The sequence below is a fragment of the Arvicanthis niloticus genome, chromosome 6, assembly GCF_011762505.2.
Source record: "Arvicanthis niloticus isolate mArvNil1 chromosome 6, mArvNil1.pat.X, whole genome shotgun sequence".
NCBI lineage: Eukaryota > Metazoa > Chordata > Mammalia > Rodentia > Muridae > Arvicanthis > Arvicanthis niloticus.
The window spans coordinates 89,575,218-89,599,016 of NC_047663.1; the positions used below are offsets into that span (position 1 = coordinate 89,575,218).

Below are 23,799 nucleotides of genomic sequence, written 5' to 3' on the forward strand. Positions count from 1 at the left end.
TCCTCCTGCTTCCACCTCCTGAGTGCTGATGTTGGTATTAACAAGTGTCAGCTACCACCCTTGGCTTTCTTGTTTTCTTTAAGGTGTTGGGTATTGAATCTGGGGCTTTATTCAAGGTAGGTAGACACTCTACCACTGAGTTACATTGCCTACCTTACCTTGAGGATGTCTTTGTCTGTTTTCATTGTTGTTAGTGTTCTCTCACAGTACTGCAGGTTTTTCTCTTTGAAGTTTTTTTTCAGTGTGAAGAAGAAACCTATCTTTTAGTTAGTTATGTGTTCTTTTTGATAATTTCTTCTCTCTGATGTCATTTTGTGTATACTTTTGTTCCTTCCCATCTCCCTGTTTTTTGTTTTTGTTTTGTTGTTGTTTAATTTAAAGAGCCCATGCATTATAGATCCTGGGTCTTAGGAAATGATGCCTTTCCACCCCTTTCTGGGGGATAGTGTAGTCTTGGCTAGCTTGAAACTCACTATGTATCCCAGGCTGGCCTTGATCTTGTAGAAGTCATCCTCCCTCTTCCTCTTGAATACTGGAATTACTGGTGTACATCATCACACATAGGCCTTAAAACATTTTTTAACACGAAAATTAAGAGGAAAAGACATGTGGACTAGCTAATTAGAGAATGTCAGGTGTGACACCCATGTAGCATGTTGATGATGGTAGAAGGTCATTTGTCTTACAAGTTCATTATGAGTGAAAATTGCATCCTTCTCAGGTACATAGTGTTCTGTGTAGCAGATTTTCTTACAGGAGACATAGCTAAAATCTTGGCTTGTATGTGGGTGTTTCCCATTCTTGTACAGCTCAGAGTTTTATACCTGATCCTCTTGAGGACCTTTGCTCATCATAAGAAAATTGGACCTGGCCATGGTATTGTATACACTTAATCCCAGCAGTTCGGAGGTGGAAGCAACCAATCTCTGAGTTTGAGGCCAGTCTAGTGTGTGTGTGTGTGTGTGTGTGTGTGTGTGTGTGTGTGTGTGTGTGTATGTCAAGTTCTATGCCAGCCAAGGCTATGAGACTATCTAAAAAAATCTCAGAAAGGAGGAAAATTGGTTTCTTAACTCAGAGATACACCTATTTCTGTTTCCCGAGTGCTAGAATTAAAGGTATGTGTCACCACTGCCCAGTTATGGCTATCCATTTTTAAAATGTTGTTTCTTTATTGTGTATATGTACATATGTACACTGTATGTGTATATTCAATTTTTTCGTGTATGTACAGGTGTACCTGTGGAGACCAGAGATTGTCAGATATCTTTTCTCTCAGATAAATTGAGGCAGATCTCTTACTTGAACCCATTATTTGCCGATTCTGTTAATGCGTGCTCTACTTCCCATGCACTAGGATTATGGGGACCAGGGTGGGGCCGGGGGTAGATCCCATCCCCCTGACATTTACATGCCCTATTAGGTGTGAAGACACCTTAGTGAAAGCAAGGCAGTTTTAAAACTTTGCAAAGTCAGGTGTCAGTGTCAGCTCAGAGTGGGGTTTTTATACCCTAAACAGAGGTTCCTTCCTCTTTTTTCTCATTGGCTGAATAGTCAGGAGAGTACATCTTAATGTCATCTATGTCTTTTCTTTCCCTCTGTCACCTACATATAGTTTTCAACAGATCATGGATGGATTCATCTCTGTTTTACATTCTGTTTATTTTAAAGCTTACCAGATACATGACTTGTCATATCTGTAAGACAAGCTTGGCTGTTAATAATTTCCTATTTTAAACTTCTAGTTTAGGTGAGGGGTAAGCTAAATGAGCAGCTTGGGTAAAAGGATATAGCTAGATAAGCAGAAGCTAGGGAGGGTCGAATGTTTCGTATTTATGTCTGAACCTAAGCTGATTAAGGCACTTTTGATTGTATGTATATATACTATACGTGTACAGGAGCCATTGAAGGTCAGAAGAGGTTGTTAGAAATTCCCTCAAATGGGATTGGCTTTGTTCTGCCATGTGGATGCTGAGAACCAAACTCAGGTTCTCTTCAAGAATAGTGAGCACTTCTAACCACAGAGCCATCTCTCCATCTCCATCTCCATCTCCCCTCTTTCTAAATTTCTTTCATGGAGATCTGAACTGGATTACTTAAATGTCAGACTTTTTACACTGAACCGTCTCCCTAGTGCCTATGAATAGGCACCCTAAGTTCATAAATGCAAATGTTTATAGTTTTAACAAGTTGTATTTTACACCACACACACACTCACTCTCTCTCTCTCTCTCTCTTCTTTAAGGTGAGTATGCTAGATGGAGGTACCACCCATCTGAAAGTCCTGCATGGCTCTTTGTATTCATGATAGACACAGATCTTTCTCTACATCCCAAAGAAGCTTAAGACTGGATGAAAGCTGGGTGTGGTAACTGCTGGGTCTTTAGTCCCAGCAGTTTGGAGGCAGATCCAAATGGATCTCTGTAAGTTCAAAGCCAGCCTGTTCTACATAATGAGTTCTAGGCTAGCCAGGTCTACACAGTGAGGCCCTGCCTTAAAAATAAAACAAGAAAAAAGGAAAAAAGGTATGGACACAGCACCTGCATGTGTTCCAAAGTTGAAGCTCTTTGGTGTTGGCTACTTTACAGTGCTTATTTGACCATCTTGAGTTTGTGAAGGAGAATTGGCATGTCTTTGGAACCAACAGTCCTCTGAAATACCTGCTTATTAGGTCATGGCTAGAGTGAGGGGCTGACATTGCCAGACAACAATATTATATTATTATATATTACATGACACCTTCCCCCTCTTAAGACAAGGTTTGCTATCCTCCTACCTCAGCCTCTTACGTGCTGAGATTACAAGTTTATATCAACACTCAGCTATTCCATTTATTTAATCCTACTATTTAAATGTCACTTCATCAGATAGAGTGTTTCTTTATCAGATTTGTGACTTAACAGAAGTATTCTGAAACCATTTATATGAATCCAGGCTCTCAGGTAAGGACCTTGAAGAAAGTGCTAGAAGCTGTGCAGTCACTCAAGTGCAAGCAGAAAAGAAAGGGCTTTCTAGTTTAGGACCTCACTGCTTTTGAGCCCTGGCTAGCAAGTCCTATGTGTAGTTTTGCAGAGCTTTCTCACTTCAGATTCCTCTTTGCATCCATTAGTCCATAGTTTTCACTTTGATGTTAAGAGATACATGGAATAGATAGATTTGCTGCAGAAAAGAGAACGCTTAGTAAACAGAGGTGTCTATCTTTCTGCCACCCAGAGACAACATCATATGGATTCCTCTAGATTTTTCTTAGTACGTAGTCTAGTTTTTAGTTCAATAGTGGGATTAAAATCTGTATCATCCACTACTTGTGATTTCAGTAGTGTGTGTATGTGTGTTCGTGTGTACACACACACACACACACACACACACACACACACACGCCATTCATAATATGTGTGTGGCATAAAAGGACAATTTTCAGTAGTTCTCTCCCACCACTTATGTCCAGTGATGGAACTCAGGTCGTCGGATTTGGCATGAGGCACTTTTACCATCTAAGGTACCTTGCTTGTCCTTTAACAGTCACTTTAAACATGTGCTGACTGGAATGACACTGGGATGTGTAGGATCGGGCTGGAGAGGACATGATACCAGATCTGGCCAGCCCTCACTTGCACACTTTGTACTCTGTAGAGCCATGGCAGAGTCCCCAGTGCTTGCATCCTGTACATCTGTTGTTCATACTTCAGAATCTTGAATTGGTTGCACATTTATGTTATTTATCTGTGGCCTGTAGCCAACATCACCCTTTTCTCCTTCCAACTCATGTGCGGGATCCAGGGTCAGAGACTGTGTCGTTTACATTGAAGTTCTGCTTTCTGTGCTGAACCCTCTCCAAGCATTGAGTACTGTTCACTAAGAGCTCAGACATCCTGCAAAGAAACTATTGTCCCTCCTTTCCTCCCTTTCTTTTTCAGTTTTAGATAGGGTCTTTCCACAACTCTAGCTGGCCTAGAATCACTGTTTAGATCAAGCTGGCCTCGAGCTCTCAGAGCTCACCCTGCCTCTGCTTCCCAAGTGCTAGGGTTAAGGCCTGTGCTCCCATGCCTGGCTGACCTTCATCATTTCTGCTTTATGAGGAAAATGGTGACTTAGTGGTAACAAGAAATTTCAGTCAGAATTCTTTAAGGTCACCTCTGGAGGGCAAGTGTGATGACATCATCCCATCTACTGCATTTGCAGATCGTGGGAGCCTTGTACTCTCTTTACCCTGCTCAGTTAGGTGGTTCCCAGCTCAATCAGAAGCTGCAAAGTGGGTCTACAGTGAATGGCAGGCCGCTTCAGACTCTAAGGTCACCTGCATCTGTTCCCAAGGTTCTAACATCTGATTGACTGGTGTACTGTTGAAGGGTTCTGGTGACTGTGATCCTCACAGGGGAGGAAGAGGCCGATTCCTGATTTTACATAGAGGAGATGAGGGGATTTTGCCAGCTGCTGGTAGGTATTGTGGATTGCATCTCATAGGATATGTGAAAGATCTTGTGTGTGAGCCATTTTATACAGATGGTAATTTAGAGTAAGATGTTTCTTCTCATCCTTCTAGTATTATCTTCACTGGCTCTTCTGTAGGTTTTTGTTTTTTGGTTTTTTTTTTTGTTGTTGTTGTTTGTTTGTTTTCTTTTTGGTTTTTCGAGACAGGGTTTCTCTGTGTAGTCCTGGCTGTCCTGGAACACACTCTGTAGACCAGGCTAGCCTCGAACTCAGAGATCCACCTGTCTCTGGCTACCAAGTGCTGGGATTAAAGGCGTGCGCCACCACTCCCCGGCTCTTCTGTAGTTCTAAAGCCTTATATGAGAAGATAAATTCTTGGAAGAGGAGCTATCTTGGGAAACTAGTCTCTTGTCTCCAAAGGGACATAGGGAATGTGGAATGAAAGATAAACTGGTGTCACTGTCATGGTGAGCTAATGAGATGGACGCAGTCAGAACCCAGACATCACCACCTTCCATGAGTGGGTATGCATTATAACATGGATAAATAACAGTTGTCATCCATGGGTGGACAGCATCTGGATAGCAAACAACATGCTTTTTTTTTTTTTAAATGGACAGGTTTTCTCTGTAGTTCTGGATGTCCTGGAACTCAATCTGTAGACAGCTTCTGCTTGCCACATGCTGAGATTAAAGACTAAAGGCATGTACCAACACACCTGGCAACAGCATGCTCTTTTCTGTGAATGGGTGTGAATCTGAGCATTGGTGGCAAGCTGTCATTCACGAGTGGACAGTGTTAGGACATTAATGATTTGCTATCATGCCTTCTGGTCTTTGATGTCAATTGCCTTCATCTATTTGAGACCATAGATGTAGTACCAGAGACTGATTTTTGTTGATCTTTGTTGTTCTGGGGTCACAGCTTGTCTGAGTCATTGCATGGATGTTAGCAGGGTGGGCTCCTGTCACTGCATTTGGGAGGGGACTGAGACTCTGGGATTAATGGTTCTGAGCCTAGAAGAGGAGTATTCATTACTCCTGCATGTGTACCTTATACTTGCTGTTTGCTGTTCTCAGAGCAAGATGCAGGCTGGTGTTGAGGGTGGGAATGTAGCTGAAGGTAGTCTTTTACCAAAGTCAAGTATAGATCTAGGTTCAGATAGGAATGATGCGCTTCAGGGACAGGACTGGAGACAATGGCCTGCAGGTAGTGGGGCATGGTCAAGTCTATTTGCCTGTTCCATGTTAGGCATCAAGGCTGGCTTTTGCACTCTGCTAAGACACTGTCCTCACCACTGCTGTCTGAGCTCCAGAGACGTCATAAAGAGCCAACAACTATTGAATGAATTCATCCAATTTGAGTTGTATCTCTGGGACTTAGGTGACCAAAGACACTAGACTGGGGTGAGGTGGTCCTAAGAGTTACACAGACCTTCTCCTCTAGCCCACAGCCATCTGTTCAGCCCAGAATGTCCCACCTGGCTTAAGACAGATTTGTCTCTAGGATCAAGGGCAGGGAGCTGGGACAATAGGAACAAGCCCTGGGAGATGATACATTTGTTGGTTCTTGACTTATGCTCATTCTGGGCAGCAAGGTAGGCAGAGTTTAGGACAAGGCTGCCATCATAGGCGCTCAAGGCCTCTGCTTCTCTGGAGTTTTTCATCATCTGCCATAACAAATTAAAGCCAGTAGAGCCCCTGCCCACCTATGGATTGCTTTCTCAGGAGGCTGAGGCAGTCAAGTGATCACTCAGTACTGGAAAGAAAGAACTGGAACAAAAGAACAAAACCAAAACAAACAGCAACAACAAAAACCAGTGCTTCAAGCTGGGCCTGGTGTATACATATATCTCTTAGGAGGCTGAGACAGAAGAATAAATACGGGTTTAAGGCTGATTTGACTGTATATTGAAGCCTTATCTCAAACAAAATAAAAAAGGAGCTAGAGAGATGGCTCAGCTGTTAAAAAAAAGAGTATTGGCTGCTCTTCTGGAGGATCCTGGTTCAACTCCCTGCATCTACATAGCAAGTCACAGCTGTCTGTAACTCCAGTCCCAGGGAATCAATAACCCTTTCTGAATTCTACAGACAACAGACATATACATGTGGTACATAGACTTACACACAGGAAAAACATCCATATGCATAAGTAATTTTAAATATATATATATATGCATCTCTTCATATGTCTAAGTCCCCTGGCACTTAGCCACATCCCAGTCCTGCTTGTCCATTAAAGGAAGTGCTGAAAAGGTTGGTTGTAAGCTCTACTTTTGCTTGCTTGCTTTCTTTTTCTAGAACTGGGTGGTGATGGTACACACCTTTAATCTTAGCACTTGGGAAGCCGGGGCAGATGGATCTGTAAGTTTGGGGATAGCCAGGGGCTACACAGAGAAATCCTGCCTCAAAAAAATGAAGGGGTTGGGGGAGGCAGGCACTGGCTCTCTCCCTCTTAGGGTTTTATTGATGTGAAGAGACACCATGACCACAGCAGCTCTTATAAAGGAAAACATTTAATTGAGGCTGGCTTACAGTTTTAGAGGTTCAAGTCTGTTATTATGGTGAGAAGCATGGAGCAAACATGGTGCTTGAGCAGAGACTGAGAGTTCTAAATCTTGATCCTGAGACAGCAAGGAGGAGACTCTGGGTTTCACACTGAGCTTAGCTGAGCCTTTAAGACCTCAAAACCCTGCCTCCACGGTGACACACTAACAAGGTCACATCTCCTAACAGTGCCACTCCCTATAGTTGAGCATTCAAACACATAACTCTATGGGGGCCATACCTATTCAAACCAACTAGGTGGAGAGGGAGGGAGGGAAGGAGATAGAGGGAGAGACTGAGACTGACTCTTTGTAGTCCTGGCTGCCCTGGAACTCATTATGTAGACTAGGCTAGCCTTGAACTCACAAAGATCCTCCTGTCTCTCTTCTGAGTGCTGTGACTGAAGCATATGCCTCAATGCCCAGTTCATACCTGGTTTTTATGTATGATGAACTCAGGTCCTCATGCTTGCACAGAAGTTGTTTTATAAGTGAACTGTCTCCCTAGCCCTAAGATAAGTGTTTTCATTGACCCATGTTAGAAGATATCCTAGGAAGCCTGAAGAGCATTTAGTCACCAAGCAGCTTCTAGCTGGGAGAGACACATGAACCAAGTATTGAGATGCCACTCCTGTGTCAAATGTGGGTTTGGTTCCCAGCACTCAGATCAGGCAGTTCATAACTGCCAGTACCTTCAATTTCAGGAGATACAGTACCTTCTTCTTGCCTCTGTAGGCACTAGTCATACGCATGGTACAAATGCATATATGAGTGCATATGTGTTCACTCTGGGTTGGCCATAGGTGACCAAAGTACCTCTTACAATAGCCTGAATGCCAGCCAATATTTGGTGTTACAGGGCTGGCAAAGAAACACTGAGTGCTCAGGATACTGTATCAGGGAATGTTGCTGAGCCAAGGTGGGCAGAGGCCAAGTGAATAGAGTGCTGGAATCACTGTAGCTCAGGCTAAAACATCCAAGAGCTACAGAATTTGACTTGGTTCAAAGTGTGAGATATAGATCAAAGTTCATTCTTTTTTTTTTTTTTTTTTTTGAGACAGGGTTTCTCTGTGTAGCCCTGGCTGTCCTGGAACTCACTCTGTAGACCAGGCTGGCCTTGAACTCAGACATCTGCCTGCCTCTGCCTCCCAAGTGCTGGGATTAAAGGCGTGCGCCACCACCACCACCTGGCTAAAGTTCATTCTTTAGGTCTGTGCATGTCTTTGTGCCATAGCACCATTTATTGAAAATATTGCCTTTTCTCTATCAATTTGCTTTTGTACTTTTGCCAAGAATAAGTTGGACATGTTTGTGTGGGTTCCATTAAATTTTTACTTTGAGAACTTTGAAAAGTGCAGTGAGCTGACTATAATGATGTACACCTATAACACCTAACCACCGCTGCACACTTGTAGGTGGGTCAGGGCACATTGATGATCAAAGGAGGCCTATTCCCTTAGAAACAATTTGGGTATTCTTCTCTTACACTGAGAGTACAGTACAGAGTGTCTGGGAGTCAAGTACAGTCTATGACTGTAGGGGAACTATTTAGAAAACTGCTCCCGGTCTGGCTTGTTCCTGGGCAGCCACCATGTTCCCACTGCTCCTCGGCTCTGACCAGGGCTCTGGCTAGCTAGATGCACAGGCCCTGGCACCCACGAGACGCCAGTGTGCCACAAAACTCGGCTGAACCCCAGACAATATCTGCCATCCTTGCAATACCTGGTAGAAATGAGACTCTTAAAGCTTAATGATTATCTAAAGGATTTATATATTTAGAGCTCCGCTGAGAATTCAGTGTAGCAGATAAGTATCCTGCTGCACGGGGGTTGCTGCTTAGTAGGAAGGGCTCCTAGGGTTACTAGGATCTAAGATCCAAACAGACAAGCCTCTCAAAGAGCTCCATTTTTGTTATTCCTGATTTGCTGACTTGTACAGTGAGTAGTGCTATTGAAGGCTGTCACTGTATAGCCCTGGCTGGCCTGGAACTCCTACATCATTGGTTTTCAAGTTGAGTCACAATCCTTTTGGCAAACCTCTGTCTCAAAAAATATTTACAATTCATAACAGTAGCAAAATTACAGTTTTGAAGTAGCAATGGAAATAGTTTTATGGCTGAGGGTCACCACAGCATGAGGAACTTAAAGAGTCACAGCATGGAGGTTAAGAACCACTGCTCTCCTGGCTGCTCTTGCAGAGGTCCTGAAATTCTCAGCAACCACATGGTGGCTCACAAGCATCTGTGATGGGGATCTGATGCCATCCTCTGGTGTGTCTGAAGACAGCCACAGTGTACTCACATGATATAAATGAATAACTCTTAAAAGAAAGAAAGAAAGAAAAAAAAAAAGGAGCTACTGCTCTATACAGACCCAGAATTCACCTGCCTACTTTTGCCTCCCAAGTGCTGAGGTTAAAGGGGAATGTACCACCATGCTTAGCCATTTTAGAGAAGAGAGTTGTCAGGAGACTGTATATAGATCAGTGGTTCTCAACCTTCCTAATACTGTGACCCTTTTTAAAAAATATTATTTTATGTATATGAATGCTGTAGCTGCCTTCAGACACACACCAGAAGAGGGCATCGGATCCCATCACAGATGGTTGTGAGCCACCATGTAGTTGCTGGGAATTGAACTCAGGATCTCTGGAAGAGCAGTCAGTGCTCTTAACTGCTGAGCCACCTCTCCAGCCTCCCTGTGACCCTTTAATATGTTCTTTATGTTATAGTGACTCCAACCATAAATTGTTTTTGTTGCAGCGTCATAACTGTAATTTTGCTACTGTTTGGATTATGTTGTAAATATCTGGTATGCAGGATATTGATATGTGACCTCTGTGAAAGGGATATTTGACATACACCCCCAAAGGGGTCTCGACCCACAAGTTGAGAACCACTGCTATGGATGTTCAGCTGCTACAAGGTTATCCCTTAGCACAGCACCATGGAATCCAATTCCTGTGTTAAAAGTCAGGTTAGAATGTGGCTAAAAGTAGCATTTAATTACTGATCATGTTAGTGCTACCAATTGGCCATCCATTGTGGGGTCAGAGGATCAACTAATTCAGTCAATTAAAGGCTTGTTACGCAAGTGTGAGGACATGAGTCTGATTTCTGGCACCCATGTTAAAAGCCGGATGTAATAATCAACACAGGGCAGATGAAGACAGGATCCTTGGGATTTGCTGGGTAGTTGTTCTAGCCTTATCATCAAGCCCTAAGACCCAGTGAGAGAACCTGTCTCAAAATAAGATGGATTGTCTGCTGAAGAACACTCTCAAGGTTGCTATTGGAAGCCTAGGTGGTAACACATAAATGTAATCCTAGTATTTGAAGAGATAAGGCAGAGGCAATGAGCCAGCCTGGACTGCATAGTGATACTCTTCTTAAAACACAGCAGAAAATTACTGGAAGCTGGGTATGATAGGTCATGTACTTGGGAAAGCAGAGATAATATCACTGCAAATTAGTCAGCCAGAGCTAAATCTCTGCCTCAAGAAAATCTTTTAATTGTTTTAAAGAATAATAGAAGAATATGTTTATGACCTAAGATGAAAAGGCTTGTGTGCGCACAATACAAAGAGTTACATGGTGATACAGTCCTGTAATCCCCACTACTCAGGGAAACTAAGGCAGGGTCATGCATTCAAGTGGCCAAAGTAAGAGAGCCTTGATTGTAAGAAAAAGAATATTTATGGAGAAAATATTTTGTATGCATTATTTATATTGTATAGATATTAATATATGAGTATATATACATAAGTGTATTTGCATGTACGAGTGTATTATACACACATACAGACACACACACACACAGTAAAAATGTCTGGAAGACTAGAGAGATAGATGGCTCAGTGGCTAAGAGCAACCTTGGCTGTGTTCCTAGCACCTAAACTGTAACTCACTACTGCCTATAATTCCAGCTCCAGGAAATCCAGCACTCTTTTTTTTTTTTTTTTCTTTCCTTTCCTGGATTCCATGGGCACTAGGCATTCATGTAGTATAGGAAAATGCATGTAGGCCAAACACCCAAACACAAATGTAAAATAACATTTTGGTTTTGTTTTTTGAAACAGGCTTTCTTTTTGTTTGTTTGTTTTTGAGATGGGGTTTCTCTGTGTAGCCATAACTGTCCTAGAACTTGCTCTGTAAACTAGGCTGGCCTCAAACTTACAGAGATCCATGTCCCTCTGCTTCAGAGATGTGTGTCACCACCACCTGACTGAGACATGGTTTCTTTGTGTAGCCCTGACTATCCTGGAACTAGCTCTCTACAGAGCTTGCCAGGCTTGCCTTGAACTTACCTCCATAGTACTGGGATTAAAGGCAATTGTTTGTTTTTGAGACAGTGTTTCTCTGTGTAGCCCTCACTCTGTAGACCAGGCTGGGTTTAAACTCACAAGAGATCCACCTGCCTCTGCCTCCCAAGTTGTGTGATTAAAGGCACATACCACAATGCCCAGCTAATTTTTTTCTTTTAATTTGAAAACTGGTAAAGTGTTAAAACAACAACAAAATAAAAACCCCAAAACATAACAAATCACGTAGTAGGCAAGGGCCAAATGCTATAAAGAGATGAAGAGAGAAACAAACAAGGATACAAAAGTGCCCTTACAGAAAATGTAGGTTATGTTTCTTGTTTTTGGCTAATCACATGCCAACGGACTCTGCTACTTCTAGCAATGGGGCTTTGACCTTTCTCTCCAAACCTACCCAGCAGCAGATTTCATTTGTGTGTTATGTCCATGGAGCATCATGATGCCTGACACCCAAGGACCTGAATTAGAGTCCTGGTGGCTCTGGCTGGCTGATCCAGAAAAACAGTTGTAACAAGGATGATAGTTTCTTTCTTCTTGTGCTCTTTAGTAGAAAGATGGAGCATTTGTCTGCTACCCAAATGATATTCTGTGTATGTACTTAATGCCTTTTAAAAAATAGGAAACATCTAGAAAGAGTTTAGACCCTCTTTCGTCCCATCCCTTGGAATTGGGAAGGGTGGAATGAGAGGAGGAGGAAAGGGATGGAGATGGAGGCACATGACTTTCCACTCTGTTTTTAGATAACTCTAACAGTGTATATTAAAACAGGAGAATAATTTCTCTGCTGCCACTCACGTGCCTTTCTTATTCACAGGTATGGATCTTGGAGGGAGCCCGTCAATCCCTACTACGTCAACTCTGGCTATGCCCTGGCCCCAGCCACCAGTGCCAATGACAGTGAGCAGCAGAGCCTGTCCAGTGATGCTGACACTCTATCCCTTACGGACAGTAGCGTGTAAGTCCCATGCTTGCTGTGTGTTTCAGTGTTCTTTGCTGATCTAACAAACTGGTCCTTACTGATTGATTCTCTTAGAGCTTGACTGAGTTGTTCCTAAGGAGCAGACATGGAGCTGGCCATGGTAGAATATATTTGTAATCTCAGCACCTGGGAAGCTGAAGTAGAATTGCCATGAGTGCCAGGCTAACCTAGGCTATAGAAAGAGACTATGCCAAAACAAAAACCCTAAAAAAGATGACAGAGTGCCCTGTAAGTGGTTATTCTTCAAAACCAACCCAAAAGCCAAGGTATAATTCAGTGGAGGCCCTGGTTCAGTCCCCAGCACAACAACAAAAATTGTTTAAAAGTCCTGGAACAGAATCTAACCTAGAGATGAAGTTTGTATTAGCCGACTGTCTTGGAGGCCAAGGCTTCCTGCTGCTTTTAAGAGCAATGGACTCAGACTTCGAGCTGCATGTAAGAAACTTGAGGTTTGATTTCTCCTAGCTACAGAATGTGGGTTTCAGTGTGAAGACAGATACAGGGAGCAATCAGACAGGCAATCTTCTCTCCAGATGACAAATAAGAGACAGTCCTGGGAGCCATTAGTCTATGTAAATGGATTTCTTACTTATGTTGTTTTGCCCTAGACCTTTTTATGATACAGACTCTTGATATATCTTGAATAGTCTGGAGGAGCTGGGGAGCCTGCGTTCTGTGCTAAGGCCCAGTTCCCTGAGGGCCTAAATTCCAAGCTGTGGAAACAGATCTTTGCCTCCACCTCTCTGATATTGTGCTCACAATTAGGACCTTGTTTTGTCAAGTGTGGTCACATTCCCAAAAGCCCTTGTGGGATGGACTTGTTTTATAAACCACCCCCTGTGGGTGCATATTAAATATGCATATTTTTGTATCCCTAGTACATATTGAATAATTAAACTGAGTAATTGAATTTGTTGAGTTGACTGTCCAGCCTGGAGTTTCCTGGGGTTCTGACTTGGGTCATGTTTGGGCTGAGTTTACCCCCATACCTGGGGCTTCCTCCAACAGCAACCTAGTGTTAGAGCAAGGTTTTGCTCATTACCTGTCATCAGAGCTAAGTCTTCTGATTGCCACTAGACTACTCTTAATTCACGACTGCATATGGTCCCCAAAAGGGTTCTTGGCTCAGCTCAACAGTTCTGCCCAGATTTAAATGTAATTTTTTTTTAAAAAAAATTTATTTTGGCCAGGCATAGTAGCCTATACCTTTAATCCCAGCCCTTGGGAGACAGAGGCAGGTGGATCTCTTGAGTTTAAGGTCAGCCTAGTCTACACAGTGAGTTCCAGGACAGCTAGAGCTACATAGTAAGACTCTGTCTCAAAATACATACATACATACATACATACATACATACATACATACATACATACATTCATTTTGTTGTTGTTCTACATGTATGTATTTGTACCATGTGTGTCTGGTACCTTGCAGGGCAGATCAGAATGTCTTATCTCCTGGTCCTCTGGAAGAGCTCTTAAAACACAAGGCTGATTCCACAACCCCCTTAATTTTTTAAAAAATTTATTTTATTGTGAGTGTAAAAAAAGAGTACATGGGTGCATGTGTGTGCCATAGCACATGTGAAGGTCAGAGGGCAACTATAGGGAGTTAGTTCTCTGCTGTCCCTTGTGGTTTCCAGGGATTGAATTTAGGTTATCAAACTTATTGTGCTCCAAAGGGCTTCTACCCATTTGCTGACACTGAGTCTGGAGGCCCTGATTCAGTAAAACTAGCTGAACAATGAGCACCAGAGACTTTTCACCATTAGGATTATAGAAATATACTACCATGCCCAGTTTTGTCTTTTTTTTTTTTTTTTTTTTTTTTTTTTTTTTTTTAGTGAATGCTGGGATGTAAGCACCTCACATCTAAGCCATCTTATCTCCCCAGATAAGTGGATCTAAACCGGATGTATAGTCATTGGATTTTGTTGTCATTGATTCATGTAAACATTTCTTAGAAGAATTAGTGCCCGGCGGTGGTGGCGCACGCCTTTAATCCCAGCACTTGGGAGGCAGGGACAGGCGGATTTCTGAGTTCGAGGCCAGCCTGGTCTACAGAGTGAGTTCCAGGACAGCCAGGACTACACAGAGAAACCCTGTCTCGAAAAACCAAAAAAAAAAAAAAAGCAGAAGAAGGAGTAGTAGCATAAGAAGCAGAAGAACAAGAAGAAGAAGAAGTAGAACAATACGAAGTCGAAGAAGACGAAGAAGAGGAAGAAGAAGAAGAAGAAGAAGAAGAAGAAGAAGAAGAATTAGTAAGTTGCAGAACAACAGGTCACATAGTCTGGTTATAGAGTCATTTCATTCCTGTATTCTAATCTAGATGCTTCAGTTGCTTTTCACAAAACATTCTATTTAATCAAAATGCAGCAGTATCCTGAAGACAAAACTATTAGCAGTTTGCCAACTGTAATGGCTTAATTATAAAGGAGAATATTACCTAAATATTTTAGATAGTCCTCATATATTGAATAACATTGATACCAATAGGAGCCAGTTTCTTTCTTTTTTTTTTTTTTTGGTTTTTCCAGACAGGGTTTCTCTGTTTAGTCCTGGCTGTCCTGGAACTCACTTTGTAGACCAGGCTGGCCTCGAACGCAGAAATCCAAGGAGCCAGTTTCTAATTACGCATTATATAAAGTCTTAGGGCTAGAAGGAATAGTTTTCAAAGTACTTACTATAGCTGTATGTCTTAGTTAGGGTTTTACTGCTGTGAACAGATACCATGACCAAGGCAAGACTTACAAAGAACAACATTTAATTGGGGCAGGCTTACAGGTTTAGAGGTTCAGTCCCATTATCATCAAGGTGGGAGCATGGCAGCATCCAGGCAGGCATGGTACAGGCAGAGCTCTCAGAAGAGTTTTACATCTTCATCTGAAGGCTGCTAGTAGAAGACTCATTTCCAGGTGTCTAGGGTAAGCATCTTCATGCCCACAGTGGCACACCCACTCCAACAGGGCCACACTTTCTAATATTGCCACTTCTTGGGTCTAACATATACAAACCATCACATTCCACTCCCTGGCCCCTATAGGTTTGTTCAAACATATAAGGCTATGGGGGCCATACCTAAACATACCATAATGCAAGCAAAATACATTAAGTCCAACTTCCAAAGTCCCCATAGTCTATAGCAATCTCAAGGATATTAAAAGTCCAAAGTTCAAGGTCTCTTCTGAGATTCACCCAATTACTTAACTATAATCCCCAAAGCAGGACAGGAAACCAGCTGGGCAAACTTCCAAACTCTGTATATCAATGTCTGATGTCAAAGTGGTCTTTAGCTCTCCAATTCCTTTTTCATCTTTGTTGACTGCAACAAACTTCTTTCTCCTGGGCTGTTTGCACTCCCTGTTAGCAGCTTTCCTCAGCAGATAGCCCATGACTCTGGCATCTCAAACATCTTGGAGTCTCCAAGGCAACTTCAATGTTACAGCTTATTGTTTCAATGATTGGGATCCATACATGATCTTCTGGGCTCCTCCAAAAGGCTGGCATCACTTCTCCAGCTCTGTCCTCTGTAGCCCTCTAAGCGCAGGTCGATTCATTCCACTGCTGCTTCTGTTCTTGGCCATCATCCCATGATACTGGTATCTCAAATATCCTGGGGTCTTCCACTGCACCTAGGCTTCACTCGCCTCTCCTAGGCTTTCTTCATGGTGCCAATCCTCACATCCTTTGCACAACCCCTTTAGTCCTGGGCCATCAGGTGCAATTGAGGCTGCACCTTCACCAATGGCCTTCCATGGCCTCTCACAGAGTCAAGCCTCAGCTGCTCTTCATGACTCCCGCATGCCTTCAAAACCAGGTGACTCTTACACATTACCAAGTACAGCTGCAGCACGAGGTAAAACCTTGGCTATCTCTGGAACACAGCTTCTTTGTGCTCTTAGAAACACTTCCTAGAAGATTTCACCTCAGTGGTGCTGGTCTCTTCTTAATCACCACTAATTTCTTAGCTCCAGCTAACCAGCATCAATTGTCCCAGTAGTCCCTTCTATTCTTGACTGTAAAGCCAGAGCCATGTGGCCAAAGCTGTCAAGTTCTGCTGCTTGCCAGGGTTGGAACATGGCCCCCTTGTTCTATTGCACTATCACCAGCTTTCTGTTTTCTAACTCCTTCACTGCCTAAGCTTAGCTGTCCTGGAACGTGCTCTGTAGACTGACTTTGAACTCAAAGATCTCTATGCCTGTCTCATGGGATTAAAGGTATGCACCACCATGCCTGGATCTAAATTTAGCTGGGTAAGATCTTGCCCCAAAGTCCCACTCCCTTAATCTTCTATAACACAGGAGTAGGCTCCATTTCACTTCCTGGTGTCCCTTTAATACTCAAACCATATATTTTACATTTGTCCTTTCTAAGCTTGCTATGCTTGTTCAAAATGCTCTTCATGAGACTTAATCAGAGAGCAAAGTCTCTGCTGGGCTTTTTTGAGACTTCCTTTGTCAATGCAATTAATGTTAATCTCTTTACCTTAGCCTCAGGAAGACTTTTCAGACAAGTGCAAAATGTAGCCACATTCTTTACCAAAATACCACAAAAATAGTCTCTATTCCACATATTGAAATACATGAAACCTCTCGGGCCAGGTCTGTACAGTTCAAAACATACTCAACAACAAAGTCTTCCATATTCCTACTAGTATGACTCATTAAGCCCCACTTAAAACATCCTATTGCTTTCCAAATCCAAAGTCCCAAAATCCACATTCTTCCAAAAAGCATGGTCAGGCCTATCACAGCACTTCCACAATCCTGGTACCAACTTCTGTGTTATTTAGGGTTTATTACTGTGAACAGAAATTATGACCAAGGCAACTTTTAAGAATAACATTTAATTGGGGCTGGTTTACAGGTCCATAGGTTCAGTCCATTATCATCAAGGTGGGAGCCTTGCAGCATCTAGGCAGGCATGGTGCAGGCAGAGCTGAGAGTTCTACATCTTCATCTAAAGGCTGCTAGTGGAAGACTGACTTCCAAGTATCTAGGGTGAGCATCTTAAGTCCATGCCAGTGACACACCCACTCCGATAAGACTACACCTCTCGTAATATGGGCCAAGCATATACAAACCATCACACTGTATTCTGATTAAATGCTAGCTACTCAACCCTAGATGTTAGTTCTTTTTAAGTAGCATATTTTTAAAGCAACAATAATAAAGAAAGTAAGCATATTACAGAATGATTTTTACTTTTGGATATTGCTGAGTCTAAAATTTTGTCTGGCTAATAGTGAAGGGCCCAATACCTGTTACATGAGTAAATTCCACACTGGTTTTGCTAAGGTATTTCTTATAGGCATTATTTAAAAAAATATATGGTTTGGCTATAGTTGTATTGATTCATAATTAAGTCAGTATTAAAGACAAATTTGAGCTGGGTGGTAGTGGTACATGCCTTTAATTCCAGCACTCAGGAAGTAGAGGCAAGCAGACCTCTTGAGTTTAAAGCCAGCCTGTTCTACCAAAGAGTTCCAGGACATCCAGAACTATGGAGAAATCTTGTCTGGAAAGGGGAAAACAAACACACAAACACTTTTGAAATAGTTGATACTATTTTAGTATGGTATAGTGTTTACAAAAAATAAGGCTAGAGGTTTGAAATTTTGCTGCTAGAAATTCTATCTTTATTCAAGAAGTCTGTAGTAGCTTTCAGGACTCACTCCAGAAGTCAAGTTAACATTTCAGCAAACAAGTCAGATTGAGAGGTGTAGCAGCACCAGATCAGAAGAACAAAGCTGAGGGAAGACTCAGCCAGTAGGAGGGTTTTGGAAGCTCATTTATCCATGACTTGAGGTAGTTCACCTTAGTCTTGTTCCCTCCTATCTCCATACCATCTCCTCTGTCCCTAGCACAGTTGGACCCCTTGCCAGGCACTCACCTCCATTTCACTGTCACCACATTTGGTCTTTGAATAGGTATGGCCTGTCTTGACTCTGAATGCTTGGGCATAAGGAATTGGCACTGTTAGGCGGTGCGGCCTTATTAGAGTAGATGTGGCTTTATTGGAGGAAGTGCGTCTTTATGGAAGCAAGCTTTGAGGTCTCTTATGGTCAAGCTTCACCCAGTGTGGCACATAGACTCCTGCTGCCTTTGGATCAAGATGCAGAACTCAGCTCTTCCAGCACCATGTCTGCCTGCACACTGCCATCTTCTCATCGTGATTATAATGGACTGAACCTCTGAACCTGTAGGCCAGTCCCAATTACATGTTTTTCTTTATAAGAGTTGTCTTTGTTATGATGTCTCTTCACAGCAGTGGAAACCCAGACTAAGACACCACACTCACTGAATGTGTATCTGTAGAGGATGGTCCCTTTATGTTCCTCTTCTTTGAGATAAGGTCTTTTTGTGTGGCCCTGGCTGTCCTTGAACTCACTGTGTAGACCAGGCTGGCCTCAACTCACTGAAGATCTTGCTGCCTCTGCCTCTGCCTCTGCCTCTGCCTCCTGAGTGCTGGGACTAAAGACATGTGCCATCATGCCCACTATGTGTCATTTTCCTGGCTGGTTCTTTTCATCTGCCTGCCCTTTTACATTCTTCCAACTCTTGACTTTTAAAAATAGATTGTGCCCAACCAGGTTTCCACACAGAGAAACCCTGTCTTAAAAAAAACCAAAACAACCAACCAAGCAAACAACATGCCACCTTCTGCTGCTCAGAAGCCAGTTTGGCCGGTACCATGTTGCATGTATTGGGGTGTTTAATTTTCTACTACAATAACCATGGGATATTAACACGAGGGTAGCCTGTATCTTTTTGGGTTTTGTTATATCTGAGGAATGTCTCATTTTATTCTCTTTTAATTAATTTTGAGATGGGGTCTTACTCTAAAAAGCCCTTGCTGGCTTGCAACTCACTATGTAGACAAGGCTGGTCTCCAATTCAGAATCTACTGCCTGCACAGTGCTACCTTAGTGCTGGGATTAAACGTGTGCCACCACACTTAGCTTTGTTTCAGTTTTGAACCTTTAAATGATGGCATTTCCAGCAACACTTTTTTGAAGTTTTTGGAGTTCTTTGTGGCTTCTCACTTAAAAAGTGTTTGCCAGTCACAGCCCCATCAGAAGACAACAAGCTGTGTCTGTAGAACCTGATTTTCCTCATCCTTGTAATTGATGAAACTTAACCTCCATCATAGTTTGTTTCTGAAAACCCCAAATATTTCCTTAAGAAAACATGTTATCCAAATGGAGAAAGTTAAATTCCATGTAAATGTTTCTTGTTTTAGGGGTAAGATAGAGTTTCATGTAAACAAGGCTGGCTTTTGCCATCCAGGGGCTGAGGTTCCAGGCATCTGCCACTCTACCCAGTTAATGCAACGCTGAGCTTAGACCCATGCCTTCAGACATGCTAGGCAAGCATTCTGTCACCTGAGCTATGGCCACACTCAAGCATAGGCAAGCTTTCTTTGACAATCTATTCATCTTAGATTTTATTGGGAGATTTAAGAATTTGGGATACAAAATCACCACCTATATTAGAACAAACATCTGAGGCAAAGAAATGAAATGGTGCACCTGACCATATCTGCTGGGAAGCTCACGAGTTTCCTACATTGAAGTCACAGTTGAATTACACAACTGTTCAACAAGGTGTTTCCTAGTATGTCACCCATCCTTAGATGTAGACTTTGAGGACAAGCCTAAGCCCCAAATGCTGGGGATTTTAAAGTGTTGTATCTAAGTATAAAAGAAACAGGTTTCGAAACGCTGTTGGCGTTAGGCCACCTACTATCCTGAGTGCCTGGGAAGCCAAGTCATATGAATTTTAAACTCCCATTCCTCTATCCTCTGTGCCCCCTTTTTGTTTATAAAAGCAAAAACACTGTAATACTACCCTCTTGTCTGGGCACACCAACTGCCTGGGCAGGTTGCTGGGGCAACCCTCCCTTGATTGGCACTTTGTTTTTTTACTGCTGCCTAGAGTAATATTGTTGGGGTTCTACTGTCCTTGATGGCTTCCCACCTTCTTCGGGGCAGGGTATACAGACCACATCCCTTAAGTGCCCTGTGGAATCTTTCATTAGTAAAATAATTTAAAAATGCATCCCATTCAGCCTGGTGATTATAGTCCCCCACCTGCCTGTTTTCATGTCACTAGAGGGCTGTAGTGAGAGCACCCAGCACTTTGATTAGTCAGCCTGTCTTTTCTGGATTGCTAGTTCCAGAAACTGCAATGATTATTTCTAGAGCAGCTTCCAAAACCATGGGATGGAGGCTTGACAGTTAGATACAGCATCTGTCTTAAATGATCAAAAAACAGCTTGGCCTTTTAGTGACCTTAGTCCTTGGATTTATAGCTACCAAAGGCTGTTTCTAGTTTGCCTTACGTGTTTCTTTCAGTCTTTTAAAAGGCTCACAGTGACCTAGAATCAGGCCCTAGAATCCACATGCTCGAAGTTGTCCTCTGACCGCCACACGTACTATGGCACATGTACTCACTCATATGTGCATAAACTACATGATGTGTGTGTGAGTGTGTGTGTGTGTGTGTGTGTGTGTGTGTATGTGTGTGTGTGTGTAAAACAAAAATTATTTTAGTTAGAAAATCATTCTTAGCTACAAAATTTGAGACTTTGTAGACTCAGAGATCCATAACCAAAGGGCAGCTGATCTTTGTTGAAATGCTTAGTAAATAGTAGATGGAAGAACATTCCATGGTTGAGTTCTTGGGCTTTGTTAGCATATCTGAGTTATGTGCATGTGTCATGTAGTGTATGTAAGTATATCTGTGTCCGTGCATATATAGTTTCATGTGTACATGTACTATCAGTAATGACCATGGGCTGGTAACTATATGATGTTCTACTGTATGCCTTGTTTCTGCTTGACCTAATGGCTACATCTTTTGTCTATGCAGGGATGGAATCCCCCCATATAGGATCCGTAAGCAGCACCGAAGGGAGATGCAGGAGAGTGTCCAAGTCAATGGGCGGGTACCTCTACCTCACATTCCTGTAAGTACCAGATAGTCAACAGCACCTTGTCTTTTCTCCTGGTGCCTAACTGGTTTCCACCATGGCACCAATCAGTGGGAGAGGCACCTGGTGGACTTCCTAGAACCACAGCTTATCTTTGGGCTCAGCAAACAATCTGAGTGATATTGGGGTGAGAGATAGCCATCCCAGTAGATAGTATAGGGTAGCTCCCAAAGTGTAGAAGGCTTCTTATGCAAAATAACAGGAAGTCCTCCAGGTACATCCTCCCTGTAACATGAGATATCTCCCTGATGGTCAGTAGCCACATGCTTCATCAGGGGGTGAAGGATTTAAGAAATGAGTGCCTTTTCTGGCCGAGCAATGGGTGTTGCCATGTGGACATCTTAGGTCAGGAGCTGTTCCAGCTTTGCCTCTTGGGTGATAACAATAGACTTTCCTGAACTTGGACAATAAGGCTTTGTTGACTGTACGTTTAAGCTAGTGTGCATAACATTGACCACTGGTGACATATAGAACAATTATTCCTTCTTCTGGCACATGGACTTGGGACAGCCTCTAGGAGAGGCTGGGGAGCTTGTGGCAGTGTCCTCCACCCGTGACTCCTTCTCTGCATGCTGTTTACAGAGCCTGTATAGGGAGGATGATTTGTTTTATTGCTATTTTGAGACTGCAGTTATGCAGCTCTGGCTGACTCTGAGATTACTATGTAATCTAGAGTAGCCTTGAACGCACAAAGATCCTCCTGTCTCTGCCTCTGCCTCTGCCTCCTGGGTGCTGGGATAAACAGTATGCACTCTCATTCCCCACCTCATCAGAATTTCCTAGTTAGAATCTTTCAACTTATTGACTGTATCTTCAGTTTTAGGAAATAGACATTTGTGGTTAGAAGATAATGTTTGTTCTGTGTATCATGAATTTTGTGTCTCCCATCACTGTGACAGAGCTGAAAGTTCCAACCCTCCTGAGTGCAGTCCCACCCGGCTTACATTCAGTGTACATCAGGACCAGGCATTGCTCCAGGATTTCCTTTGAAGAAGTGTAAACCTGGGGAGTGCCATGGCTATCAAGTTCACCCTAGGAGCTTCTAGTGACCAATGCTGTACTTACTCATCTTGATACTATGTTCTTAGTGCTGTTTGCACTGAGCTATTCCCCATCTATGTCACGATTGTTTCTCTGTGACAGACAAGCTGGGAGTATTCAGTGTAGAGCATGTTGGCCAAGGCGTTGACCTTCACCTGTCTGGGTGTGTGTACACCTGAACACTCAGGGGTGCCACAGCCTATACATACCAGGACCCTGCCCAGGCCCCCAGTAATGTAATTATGAATGCCTAGGGAGCAGTCTACCTCTTTAGGTCAGTGCTCAGGTCAGTAAAAGAGAAGAGGGAGCCAGGGAGGACGCTAGTGTCCCAGTAAAAAGGAACAGTAAACACTTGCTTTAAAAAAGCTATAACTAGGGCTGGAGAGATGGCTCAGAAGTTAAGAGTATTGGTTATTCTTCCAGAGGTCCTGAGTTCAATTCCTAGCAACCACATGGTGGCTTACAGCCATCTGTAATGAAATCTGATGCCTTCTTCTGGCACACAGGTGAGATTCAGATAGAGCATTAATACCTAAAATGAATATAAAAATCTTTTAAAAATTTTTTTTAAAAGATATAACCAGCAAGGTTACTTAGTGGGTAAATATATTATTTAAAAACTTTAAATAAGTTCAAGTTTCCCTATCACTTACTAGAAGGCTGTTACTGTGCTGCTCGGTAAGAGATGCTATATCTACTAACTGCTGTATTTCTCCACAGCGCACTTACCGAATGCCAAAGGAGATCCGGGTAGAGCCACAGAAATTTGCTGAAGAGCTTATTCACCGTCTAGAGGCTGTCCAGCGTACTCGAGAGGCTGAAGAAAAGCTGGAGGAACGGCTAAAGCGAGTACGCATGGTGAGTAGACTGTGCTAGGACTGCTGTTTCTTGTGGCTTATAAGTCCTACATTTAGGGATGCTTCCATTCTGAGTGTTCTGTTCAGCATGCTTGTCACTGTTCCTCTGGCCTTCCTTCATATTCTACGCCTTGTTCTGTCTCTTTTACTAATAATTGAGCCTAGTGCTTACCTCCAGCAATCCCTTTTCCCAGCAGGAAATGCCTAGGAAGGAGGAAGTTCCCAGAGCCCCCAACATTAGGAGAAGACAGGAAGCTGACAAAATGCCTAGCCTTGGCAGGTAGCAGGAACTGAGCCAAGGCATAATGGGGCCGTGGTATGAAAGCTGGGCAGGTGCAGGCTCCTTCCCTGTTCACTTAGGGGACACTACAGACTGGAGTGCCTATAGTGACCCCTTCGGAGCTCATTTTGGTTTATTGAGAAACTACTGCTTTTGTTGTTTCGGGGCAGAGTTTCTCTGTATACCTGGTTGTCCTGGAACTCTCTCTGTAGACTAGGCTGGCCTGGAACTTGGAGATCTACTTGTCCCTGCTTCCCGAGAGCTGGGATTAAAGGCATGCACCGCTGCCACCATCTGGCTGAGAAACCACTTTATTTTTATGTTTTTTTTTTTTTTTTCCCCACTACTGCCGTAGAAA

At 42.9% G+C, this 23,799-nt stretch overlaps 1 protein-coding gene across 2 annotated transcripts in view; it reads left to right on the forward strand.

The window, feature by feature from the left end:
• Nucleotides 1-23,799, forward strand: part of Axin1 (axin 1) — a 55,918-nt gene that overhangs the window by 21,791 nt on the left and 10,328 nt on the right. For both annotated transcript variants that reach the window (XM_034504973.2, XM_034504974.2), the window contains exons 3-5: nucleotides 12,108-12,248; nucleotides 21,143-21,239; nucleotides 23,025-23,162. In XM_034504973.2, coding sequence (XP_034360864.1) covers nucleotides 12,108-12,248; nucleotides 21,143-21,239; nucleotides 23,025-23,162 — 376 coding nt within the window. The remainder of the gene's footprint in view (nucleotides 1-12,107; nucleotides 12,249-21,142; nucleotides 21,240-23,024; nucleotides 23,163-23,799) is intronic.